A 13,468-nucleotide genomic window follows, 5' to 3' on the forward strand; every position below is an offset into this window, starting at 1 on the left:
CCATAGGAAAGTTTTCTACGATCTACCGATTTATGCTTAAAAACACATGGCCGAACCATAGGAACAATAAAAAAAAAGTCCCGGAACACTCCTTTAAGCAACACTAGTTTACTACTTTGCTAGGGGCAGTTCAAATGCAGAATTTTAATGCAGTACCAGAATACATTTTTTTTTTAAACTGTTATGACTTTGCACTGATTGGTTGTTAAAATAACACATTTAAACCATTAGAAATGTTCTTTTTGTTTCAGATTCAAGAGGAATATTACAGACTCTTCAAAAATGTTCCTTGCTGTTTTGGCTTTCTGAGATAAAGGAAGGGGGAGTGTAAACTACAAAGGGAGAACCCGACTACAAACCAGACAGCACGGTGGATATAACAGAGACATTGCAACTCTTGAAGATAATACTTATTGTCATAAGTATGAAAGTGCCCTGTCAACAAAAAAAGAACAAAGGCCTTTTTACTCTGCTATCAGGAAAAAAGTAATGTGTGTATGTTACTGATTAATGCAAAACCTGAGGGTGCATGGTAAACCCCCTCCTAGAGCTTCTTATAAGAAAAACTGGTGTAACAATAAAATACATATCAAATTGTTTTGCGGGTATGATATATTAGATATAGTTCTGATTCTGAATACATAAAGTCCAATGCTACCGCAGTCCTTTTATAACTACATTTTGTTTGTACCCTGGTCCTATATTATTGCAACCTTGCACAACTGGAATGTTATCTAGAACTGTATTTGCACCCAGGCAGACATTTTCTAAGGTTGAAAAATACACCCCAGAGGTGATAATATGAACATTGTTTGCATCCAAATGCTGCTTGGGCATGCACAATCATAGTATTACTTGCACAAATGCTGCTTGGGCATGCACAATCATAGTATTACTTGCACAAATGCTGCTTCGAGGTGCACAGCTACTTTCTTCTGAAATCATTATGTGGGGCAACAATGGTCCAGCAAACCCACCCTCCACCTCCCCCACCCCCCCCCCCCCGACATGGGTAATTATTTGTATGCTAGTCTCTCCCCTTCTACCGGTATGTAATATATGTGAATATGTGGGATATTCCCTGAAGCCTACATGTGACAGTCTGAGTCATGATCGGTGCCCCCACTCCTCTGTGTCCATTCTCCTTACCTGTGCTTTGAAGTTTGCTCGCAATGTAGCGTGTTGCAAAACCCCAATGAAATACAAATACATTGCGTTTGCTCAAGCGTAAATACAACACGAGTGTATCTGCACTGCTTCAAATGTGCGTGTACATGTGCAAACAGTGTTTGCGTGTGTGCCCATGTACCTTAATGCCATTCCTATATTAACTTTGTTCAGAAAATTGGTGTTGTTTTGCTTGTTCGCTGTTACACTAACGAGAAAAAGTGTAGAGGTAAAGGAAGATAGTTTCCAATCATTTTGTTGGAATGCTTCTTAACACTGAATACGTGTTTCCTTTATGCTTTTTCAACTCAATTTAAATGATAAACACACACACACTTGTTGACATGCCAATAGACACAGATAACATGTCCCTGTTGAACATATGCAGAAATGAGAAAGCACTTCCAACATATTTGATTGCATGCCATTGATTGTTCTGACACATCAACCTCCATGCTTCTCTTGTCCTAAAGTCGAGATAATCAGGACTCACACAGTTTTCTCCACTGAGCTGATAATGCAGTTTGTTACTGTACTATAGTCTATATGGTGCACAATTTTAAACATGATGAATTGCATTGGATCGGGCAGTAGTAAGACCCATAATAGCAATCATGATGAAGCTTCTTGAATCGCTGGTTTCCCCTATTCTGTCCTCTTTTCTTGAGTCTCTAATTTCCTTGTCCCAGCCCAGTCTGGTTTCCGTCTAAGTAGAGGCACGGACAGCGTTCTGGTCTCTGTCCAGGACTACATGGCCAGACTGGTTGACAGAGGCTGTGTCAGAACCCTGATTCTTCTTGACCTGTCAGCAGCTTTCAACACCGTTGATCATGCTGTCCTGCTCTCCCGTCTGAGCCAGATTTGAGTTTCAGGTCAGGTACTTGCTTGGTTTCTATCTTTTCTGTCGGATAGTTCTCAGACTCTCTCTCTTCCCCCGTTCACCTCTAAGGCCTGCCACCTCAGCTGTGGTGTCCCTCAGGAGTCTATTCTGTCGCCCATTCTGTTTAATATCTATATCTTCCTGTTAGTTCACCTCATCCGCTCCCTCTACGTCAGGTGCTATTCATACGCCGACGATACTCAGCTGCTGATCCATCTTGATCTTGCGGAGGCAGCGGTGTGCTTGAATAAGTGCCTGTTGGCCATAGGTGAGTGGATGGGCCACAACTGGTTGAAACTGAATGGTGATAAGACAGAGGTGATGGTGGTAGGCTCCCCTCCTGTCCCTTCACTGTGGATCTCCTCCTTGTGGCCCTCTTGTGCCCTCTACCAAGGTTAAAAACCTGGGGGTCCTTATGACCAACAATCTGTCAATGGCAGCTCAGGTATCAGCGGTCTGTCAGACCGGCCATCTTCAGTTGAAAATACTGAGAAAGACCCTCCTTCTGATCCCGCACACACTTCGTCCCCCTGTGGTAGCCGCCATGATCATGAGTACGTTGGATTATTGCAACTCTCTATATCTGGCTCAGTCTAAAGGGCTGGAAGGTCAACTGCAACGCCTCCAAAACATGGCGTCTCGGGTGGCTACTGGGTCCCCCTATATTACCCCCATGCTGCGTCCCTTGCACTGGCTCCCGCTGGTCCAGCGCATTCAGTTCAAGTCTCTGTGCATCGTGCTCTCTATGACCAGGGAGCACAATACATGTGCACTAAATTTGTAAGCTGTGTTTCCAATCGCCCGTTGCGGTCTGCTGCCTCTGGGCTGCTCTCTGCGCTATTATTTTGGCTCACTCTGGTGGGGGGTCGGGCGTTGTCCATGGCTGCAGCTCAGCTCTGGAATACCCTCCCTCTCTCACTGTAGCTATTTCCCAAACATCTGTCCTTTTGAAAGGCTCTAAAAACGCTTCTGTTTTGATTTTGTGATGTATTTTCGCCCCTCTCTTTGGATCTCTGGGTTCCTCCCTCTCTAGCGCCATGATGCCTCTGGGCGACTGTGTGCTTTACAAAATTACGTAACATAACATAACATAAAAATCAGAAATTCAGGAAATCTGTTGCCAACAAAAGCTAAATCAAGAATGTTATCGTTCTGAACAAATGTCCATAAAATTAAAACAATACATTATACAGTTGGCACCAATTCTAAGAAGCACCAGAAGCCCACTACTATCATGATATCACCTGGGTTTTGAAAGAATTGCACACAGTTCCATCTTCTAGTTAGAATTATATTTTGGGCCTGTTCCTTTCCCAAACATGTGTCCCAAGAAACATAGGATGCAACTGTATTTGAGTTGTGAAAGCATGACATAGCAATGCAAAAATGGCCAAATTACATTTCTTTACCCCAACATCTGAATTTGTCGATAAGCGGCTCTTCATGCAGTTGTTTTCTGTTTGGGTCAGTAGTGGTTCAGTACTGAATATAGGCCCTGAATTATGGCCCAAAGAAGGCTATTTTGTTGTCTGTCTCGCAGGGTGGCCACAGACTGTAGAAAGGACTGCAATCCTTCGCCTTTACGCTTGTACTATATTAGTGGAAAGAGAACTCATTCTTCATGCAGCCTATGCAGCAATTTTAGTGACTGGGCATGAACTCATTACAGCTTTTATAAAACACTTGTATTTGGTAAATGCATATTATTAAAAAAAAAGACCCTGTTGTAATGCCTTGATTCCACGTATAGAGAATGACAATGAAGGAACCAAGCACTTGCTTTCAAAAGGCTTTCCAAGAGTAGATGCTATGTTAGCTGTTTATATCAACATAGAATATTGTATATTGTTTTTTTTAAAGTCTGTAAATTATTTTATGATGCATTCTTTTTTTTCTTTGTTAATAACTTCAACCAGTTTAATTGTGCTGAAACAAGTAAAACACCTTGATATTTATTCCAATCGAAAGCCAAAGGGGGCTGAAATAAATGCAATAATGTTGTTTTGTTCCTATAACCTACTGAATTTCTTTCTTTCAGACATTGCAGTATCTTCCAAGTTTGTTCAATGAGGGTGATTGAGCACAGTTTGTTCATGGCTTTATTTATCGTGGGCCTGTGACAGAAAGTAGCTATTAAATTGCACTATTTACTGTATGTCTCAGTTGTTTTACTACCCGGATAAGAACACTGCCACCATTTTATGTGTCTTGCAGGTTGATATTTAACAAATAACATTGATGTTGTATTGTACCAAGGATTATTTTAAATTGCTTTACACATTTTAACGTAAATGCTTTAAATCGCCAAAGTCCTGTCCATCGAGCATCATATTTACTATTACTATTAATATTCACTTAACAAACTCAGAGGATGAAGGCTTCCTGGGATTTGAACCTACGACCTGCCGATCACACAAAGATGTCGGCACCATGTGCTTAACCCACTGACCTATCTTAGCCAGACTCACGCACCACTTTTATTTCATGGTGATACCTGCCGACCAGCCAGACACTCCATGTGGTCAATATTGATTGTGTAATTTCTTTTTGTTTAGTAAAAATAAATGACAGTTAAAAAGTCATTTATTTTTTTGCTTCTGATTTTGAGTGAGTCATTGACGTGTTTGCAATTGCTTTGTTATAGTGTGTTGCTTTTTGTTGACAACTGCCTTATTAAATTGGTCTAACATAGTATGTTATGTTATTTTATGTTATGTTATATGGAATTGTATAAAGTGCAGCAATCACCACAAAGGTATCTCAATGCTATAGGAGTGACAAACAAATAGTCTGATAACAGAATAGTGAGCTAGGTCATGTGGGATGTACCGACCCTCTAGGCTCTGCCCTGCAACATCACTGTGTGCTGGTGGCACCAGAACCAGCAAAATGGCAGCAAAAAGCCCTATGCGCGCTAAACCTATGAAAATTGCGCTGTGAAACCAGAAAGATGGCTGCCAATCTACTTTGCCTGTGTCAGTGGTGGAACAGGAGACCCCACTGCTGAAACCTGTCACTGGGCTGCCCACAGAGTGAAAATGGAAACTGCATGAAAGGCAGTGCTTTATTGAAAGGAAACCCAGAAGTGCTCTGAAATCCTTTTTTCCTTTGTTACTGAAATTACAAAATAATGATTCCAAACATCAGAAAATATCCAACATCCTTGCTGGGTGTTACCCGTCACTTTAATTAAGGAATTAAAAGGGGCACACAATGTCAGGAAAAGCAGAATCTATCACCAGAATACCCTTACCAAAGTATTATTCTATGCTTCATTATTTTCCTATCATTACTCCGTGTGATTAAAGCGATGTATTGTGACATCTCCCCATTGGTGATCATTGTATAACCAGTAAAGCAGTGTGATATATATATTGTGCAAATACATAAAATAAATATTTTTAACTTTGCAAAACAGCCTGCTTCCTGGTTCAGTGTGACTGGCGGGGATTCAAATAGAGTGGCGTGATATAAGGGTACAATTTTCAGAAATAAAAGAACTTATAGACATAAATAAATAATTAAGGGTTTCAATTGAGCATCCCACGCTAGGCACTGACTTAGGTGAAGTGCCGGGTTGAAATCACTTACAGTCATGTTGAAAAGAGAAGTTTTACAAAGTTTGTGATGCTCAGAGGAATGGACTCCCTACGTACAGTGAGTGGGAAGAAGAGTGTTCCAGATTCTGATTGCCTGGACTAGGAAGGTGTGGCTACCTCACCTATGTGAAGTTTGATTAATACCAACACAAAAAAAGGCTGAACTCCTCCACAATCTGTCCTCCATATTCGACAGTTCCTCCAAATGCCATATATATTATTTTGCAAAGCTGGTTGATAATGATCTAAAAGTTTGTATGTGAATGCACTTGTTAAACCCACATGTCTGCTATGTCAATATGCTGAACAACACGTGTGAGTGTTAACACGCCGCTGAAGGAAGACGTTTCTGTGGAACCATAGCTCTCAAATGGCAACCACACCTATGTCAAGCCACATAACGCTGACAGAAATACAGTATACGTCAAATACAAAACTCTACAGCATACAGTTCATATCACCCCACCCCATTAACAGCTCTACAAAAATGATGTCCAAGGACACACCAACAGAGGCATTGCTAGGGGTGGGCTGAAGGGACTGTAGCCCCGGATAGAAGCTCAGAGGTTACAACCAAAAAGACTAGCTAGCCCTGAGTCCTGACGGTCCCGACATTAGCTTAGCCGCAGATCATTTCCAGACCTAGCAACACCCCTGCACACCAATATTTTATAGAGGAAATATGTTGCCGATTGAGAGCACAACAATGGCAGCACAAAAGAGCTAGAACACGGTAAGACGTTGCTTAACGAACACAATACATTATTGCAGTTTCGATGTTAAAACAAAAATAAAAAAAATGGCATAGCTTTTGCAATGTTAAATGATGAAAAGTGTATTGTGTGCTTGGCTAGCAGAAAGATAAAACCTGGCATTCATTCTAAAGTGATGCACGCAGCACTCCACACATGTGAAAGAAAAATGCTGCTCTGAGGTCAGTCATACTAATTAAGCAGCTTACAATACCCGATGTTGTTCCTGATTTCAACTGTAAATATGTATTTAAGGAGACATCAACTGTTATGTACCTCAACATTTGGGTTTCGAGTGAGACATATAATCTGACAAGGAGATTTAATATTGCTGCATAGCAACTTCAACACATCGTGGGAATATCTTTAATGAGTCAAACTAGGTCCATACTTGGATAATTTAGAAGTCATTTTGCAAGAATGGCATTAACTGAAACGTAAAGCGATTGACTGCAACGTCAAGATGTTTCAAAATAATAATATTTTAATAATCCCTTTATTCATCTTGTGTATTTAAAGCGACAATGGAGCGATACGTTCACAACTACACATGGATGCCAGTCTGAAAAAGTTAATTTATTTACCAATATTCACAAGTTATTCAACACATCTGCATTGCAAAAGAAGTATAGCAAAGTGATTTCATTATTTTGTAACGTTTGATGGGCTACATCATGCTTTTAGTAGGACTTAGTTTTGACATTCACTTACCTCAAAGCCTTGGGCTATGGAGGTGTGGCCTTGATGCTAACACTTTAAGAAAAATACCCGTTTCAAAGCAAGAATGGGCTCATTCAACAGTTTTGGCTTTTGTATAGGCATGGGAGAGGCATTTGCCAGGCACTGTGATAATGATGCTACCCGCCCATATGATGGTAACAACTGCAAAATGTTGTGAGTGTCTGGGAACTTGATAGCTGTGTCTATCTACTGTGTACGTAATACCAATACACAAGGAAACCATGTTTTCTTTGTGAATGCTTGTATTTACCAGGTCTTCAGTCAAAGGGCAAACATACTACTTTCAAATAAAGAGGGCCTCAACCCATAGTTAAGATTTATTCATTGCACAAGTAACATATGTATTGCTGCAATTATGCCATTTGCTCTTTTAAGTCAGCGTACCTTGTCAGGCACTTACTGCATAAAGGGCCTGATTCATGGAACGTTTTCCTATGGGATTGCGCCATTATAAAACAGTTCCATGCATCAGGCCCCCAGTCACTGTGGAGGAGCTCGTAAGAGGAAGTGTTTTCGGTTGGGAGAGTCAGTAGTAGGTGAGAATGGCCCTAGGGAATACCATGGCCATGAGCAGTCAATGGGTAGGTAAATAATTAAACAATAACTGCAAGCCATATGTTCCCCCTCACATCCCATCACCCTTCTTGCTGTACTCCAATTTGTATTTGTACTTATGTTTATTTTGAAGAAGGGGATGTACATTTCAAACAAAAATATATTATGATAAAAAATGTACAGATGGCAGTACAATAATAACACAAAGATGAGAACAAGTGGCAAGCAAGTGCATGGAGGCGTAAAAAAAGGGAACATATACCAGGGACAAAACACAGTAAACAGACAAAAATGTATTCAAAAATGAAAAATGTATTCAGCACAAAATGATTGCGTATTTATGTGTTTTTTTCTTGAATATCCAGTAGATAAGCATTACTATTGCATTCTTTATTCAACGTGTATGTTCAAGCGTAGACCAATTCAATACATTTTTATGAACACAAAAATCTCATAATTGAATAGTATTTATTTTTAAATGTATTTTGTACATTTTGTAGCTGTTACACTTTTTATACATTTTTTCAACGACAAAAAAACACAATAACTACCAGCTTTTTTACGTGTCAGAAGAAAGGCGAGAACCTTCTGAACAATAAAAATATCAACTGACGACCACACTTAGAAAACAGAACAAACCCCACAAAAAATAGTATAACAGTATAAAAATAGTATAACATAATTAGCAGAACACATTGAACACTACGTGTAGTTAATGATTTGTTTCTGTCTATTTTATAGGTGGTTTCTGCTGGATCCTGTTTCAACATGACAGTCTTTACAAAGGCAATTCATGTCTTATAATCATTGGGCCTCATTACGACCCTTGCGGAAATGGAAAAATGATGGCGGAAATGCAATACCGCCATCGAACACCGCTCGTTGCGATCATGACCCGTCACCGTAAAGTACGATGCCATTAGCGACACCGCAGTGAACGGCAACGCTAACTGCACCAAGTACGCGCACGCGCGCCTTGCAAAACCGGAATCACCGCCATGGCGCAACGGTACGCGAATTCTGACCCTAGCGGACATGTACTGAACGCCATCAAGCACGTCGTAAAGTACCATTCCGCCATGGCGAGAAATACGGCAACGCGAACCAACCGTAAATGGCCCACTGAGTGCCTGTACTCCACTCCCTGGCCTCATTGCACAACTCCTGGCAGGCGCAATGTACTCACACTATGCAACCAGTGAAATCCACTATTCACCCATGCATGCCAACGTAGAAAAGCATGCAGGGGCTCAAAGCGCCCCGTGAGTGGGCATCCATGTACGGCATGTCACCATAGCCGTACTGACGCAGCACAGGCATGTGAAGGTACAACACATCAAAATGAAAATCAAGAACACATGACACAAAACAACAGTAGTCCCCCATCGCTTGCCACCAGCGCAAGGCAACATCCACAACAGCATCCTGAGGGGGATTGCACCAGCCCTGTACTCATGCCAGTAAACAAACCAACCATCAGCAGAAGCATGTACCACACAAGTCGGCAGAGTGACTGAGCAGCCAGGCCCATCCCAAGAGGGGCCGATGGGAGCTGCAGGGCACAGATGGCATCAATACAGAAGCTATTCCAATGGACATGACCCCAGTCCCCCTCCAACAAACGCACGCAAACACAGTCACCTGTGACCAGCCACATTCTGAACAACCCATCATTCCACCAATCGACCTGGCTGACAGGCACCAGTCGGCCAAAAGCCAATCCCCCGCCCCTGAACAGCACATCATGTAAACAGACACAATGGCAGCCTCTATCCGTGACCATACTGTGCTACGTAGGCAAACGCGGCCAGTACTGTACCACACAACTCAACTCAGAAGGCGGAACACAAAGCAGATCATCACGCAATACATACCGCCACAAAGCGAAAATCGCCACATCACCTGCAAAGAACAACGCAACACGACAAATATCGGAATACAATTTAAATGCACATCCAAATGACAAAGGCCCCACATCAATTTGCAAAATCCCACCAAAACAACCATCATCACCGAGGGCTGCATCTGCAATAATTGACCGGCTTCCACTTGTGTGACGCCCTGTACCATCATGGCACACAGGGCTTACATCAACGTTCCAAAAGGCAACATGGAAGCGGCAAGAACCGCAGGTCCGTCCCATGAGGCAGGCACTAGTCGAGCTGAAAGGCCGAAATGTTGCACCTAGCCACCAGTACAGCGTAAGGGCATGTGGCCCATTGGCGATCGTCCCATATGATCGAAATGGTGCTCCACTGATTCACCCGAAGCTGCAGGAGTCGAGAGTAAAAACCATCTGGAGGAGTGGCGTAGAGATGGCATCTGCAATAGGGCAGGAGATACCTGTCACCCAAAAGAAACACAAATCAACCGATTGCATTACGGGACTCATGATGCATTACAATCTTCATTCAACACACCAAATCCACACCCATATGCATGCTAGCCCACTCCAAAGGAATATACACACCCCTAATCCAGTATCGAATCACAACGAAACCAATCGAGCTAAATACACCATTGGCAACGTCGGTTACTGTGCATGCGTCCGTCAAGATAGAACCCATGACATGGGATTAGTAACGTGCCTAGACACAAGTGTATGAAGGCGCGTCGAGACAGGGAGGATCCGACAAGGGCAGAGAGACGTATGTCCCACTATGGCAGCCTTGCATCACATAACGCAGGGGAAGGGGAGTGAACCAAGAACTTCAACCAGTTTAATTGTGCTGAAACAAGTAAAACACCTTGATATTTATTCCAATCGAAAGCCAAAGGGGGCTGAAATAAATGCAATAATGTTGTTTTGTTCCTATAACCTACTGAATTTCTTTCTTTCAGACATTGCAGTATCTTCCAAGTTTGTTCAATGAGGGTGATTGAGCACAGTTTGTTCATGGCTTTATTTATCGTGGGCCTGTGACAGAAAGTAGCTATTAAATTGCACTATTTACTGTATGTCTCAGTTGTTTTACTACCCGGATAAGAACACTGCCACCATTTTATGTGTCTTGCAGGTTGATATTTAACAAATAACATTGATGTTGTATTGTACCAAGGATTATTTTAAATTGCTTTACACATTTTAACGTAAATGCTTTAAATCGCCAAAGTCCTGTCCATCGAGCATCATATTTACTATTACTATTAATATTCACTTAACAAACTCAGAGGATGAAGGCTTCCTGGGATTTGAACCTACGACCTGCCGATCACACAAAGATGTCGGCACCATGTGCTTAACCCACTGACCTATCTTAGCCAGACTCACGCACCACTTTTATTTCATGGTGATACCTGCCGACCAGCCAGACACTCCATGTGGTCAATATTGATTGTGTAATTTCTTTTTGTTTAGTAAAAATAAATGACAGTTAAAAAGTCATTTATTTTTTTGCTTCTGATTTTGAGTGAGTCATTGACGTGTTTGCAATTGCTTTGTTATAGTGTGTTGCTTTTTGTTGACAACTGCCTTATTAAATTGGTCTAACATAGTATGTTATGTTATTTTATGTTATGTTATATGGAATTGTATAAAGTGCAGCAATCACCACAAAGGTATCTCAATGCTATAGGAGTGACAAACAAATAGTCTGATAACAGAATAGTGAGCTAGGTCATGTGGGATGTACCGACCCTCTAGGCTCTGCCCTGCAACATCACTGTGTGCTGGTGGCACCAGAACCAGCAAAATGGCAGCAAAAAGCCCTATGCGCGCTAAACCTATGAAAATTGCGCTGTGAAACCAGAAAGATGGCTGCCAATCTACTTTGCCTGTGTCAGTGGTGGAACAGGAGACCCCACTGCTGAAACCTGTCACTGGGCTGCCCACAGAGTGAAAATGGAAACTGCATGAAAGGCAGTGCTTTATTGAAAGGAAACCCAGAAGTGCTCTGAAATCCTTTTTTCCTTTGTTACTGAAATTACAAAATAATGATTCCAAACATCAGAAAATATCCAACATCCTTGCTGGGTGTTACCCGTCACTTTAATTAAGGAATTAAAAGGGGCACACAATGTCAGGAAAAGCAGAATCTATCACCAGAATACCCTTACCAAAGTATTATTCTATGCTTCATTATTTTCCTATCATTACTCCGTGTGATTAAAGCGATGTATTGTGACATCTCCCCATTGGTGATCATTGTATAACCAGTAAAGCAGTGTGATATATATATTGTGCAAATACATAAAATAAATATTTTTAACTTTGCAAAACAGCCTGCTTCCTGGTTCAGTGTGACTGGCGGGGATTCAAATAGAGTGGCGTGATATAAGGGTACAATTTTCAGAAATAAAAGAACTTATAGACATAAATAAATAATTAAGGGTTTCAATTGAGCATCCCACGCTAGGCACTGACTTAGGTGAAGTGCCGGGTTGAAATCACTTACAGTCATGTTGAAAAGAGAAGTTTTACAAAGTTTGTGATGCTCAGAGGAATGGACTCCCTACGTACAGTGAGTGGGAAGAAGAGTGTTCCAGATTCTGATTGCCTGGACTAGGAAGGTGTGGCTACCTCACCTATGTGAAGTTTGATTAATACCAACACAAAAAAAGGCTGAACTCCTCCACAATCTGTCCTCCATATTCGACAGTTCCTCCAAATGCCATATATATTATTTTGCAAAGCTGGTTGATAATGATCTAAAAGTTTGTATGTGAATGCACTTGTTAAACCCACATGTCTGCTATGTCAATATGCTGAACAACACGTGTGAGTGTTAACACGCCGCTGAAGGAAGACGTTTCTGTGGAACCATAGCTCTCAAATGGCAACCACACCTATGTCAAGCCACATAACGCTGACAGAAATACAGTATACGTCAAATACAAAACTCTACAGCATACAGTTCATATCACCCCACCCCATTAACAGCTCTACAAAAATGATGTCCAAGGACACACCAACAGAGGCATTGCTAGGGGTGGGCTGAAGGGACTGTAGCCCCGGATAGAAGCTCAGAGGTTACAACCAAAAAGACTAGCTAGCCCTGAGTCCTGACGGTCCCGACATTAGCTTAGCCGCAGATCATTTCCAGACCTAGCAACACCCCTGCACACCAATATTTTATAGAGGAAATATGTTGCCGATTGAGAGCACAACAATGGCAGCACAAAAGAGCTAGAACACGGTAAGACGTTGCTTAACGAACACAATACATTATTGCAGTTTCGATGTTAAAACAAAAATAAAAAAAATGGCATAGCTTTTGCAATGTTAAATGATGAAAAGTGTATTGTGTGCTTGGCTAGCAGAAAGATAAAACCTGGCATTCATTCTAAAGTGATGCACGCAGCACTCCACACATGTGAAAGAAAAATGCTGCTCTGAGGTCAGTCATACTAATTAAGCAGCTTACAATACCCGATGTTGTTCCTGATTTCAACTGTAAATATGTATTTAAGGAGACATCAACTGTTATGTACCTCAACATTTGGGTTTCGAGTGAGACATATAATCTGACAAGGAGATTTAATATTGCTGCATAGCAACTTCAACACATCGTGGGAATATCTTTAATGAGTCAAACTAGGTCCATACTTGGATAATTTAGAAGTCATTTTGCAAGAATGGCATTAACTGAAACGTAAAGCGATTGACTGCAACGTCAAGATGTTTCAAAATAATAATATTTTAATAATCCCTTTATTCATCTTGTGTATTTAAAGCGACAATGGAGCGATACGTTCACAACTACACATGGATGCCAGTCTGAAAAAGTTAATTTATTTACCAATATTCACAAGTTATTCAACACATCTGCATTGCA

General features: G+C 41.3%; 1 protein-coding gene across 1 annotated transcript in view; it reads left to right on the plus strand.

The window, feature by feature from the left end:
- Positions 1–4,739, plus strand: part of ADGRL4 (adhesion G protein-coupled receptor L4) — a 605,086-nt gene extending 600,347 nt beyond the window's left edge. The window contains exon 16 of the mRNA XM_069641635.1: positions 252–4,739. Within this exon, the coding sequence (XP_069497736.1) occupies positions 252–314 (63 nt within the window). The 3' untranslated portion in view covers positions 315–4,739. The remainder of the gene's footprint in view (positions 1–251) is intronic.
- The last annotated feature ends 8,729 nt before the right edge of the window (positions 4,740–13,468 follow it).

Source organism: Ambystoma mexicanum, chromosome 1q, assembly GCF_040938575.1.
Source record: "Ambystoma mexicanum isolate Mex_15411 chromosome 1q, UKY_AmexF1_1, whole genome shotgun sequence".
In the NCBI taxonomy this organism is placed as follows: domain Eukaryota; kingdom Metazoa; phylum Chordata; class Amphibia; order Caudata; family Ambystomatidae; genus Ambystoma; species Ambystoma mexicanum.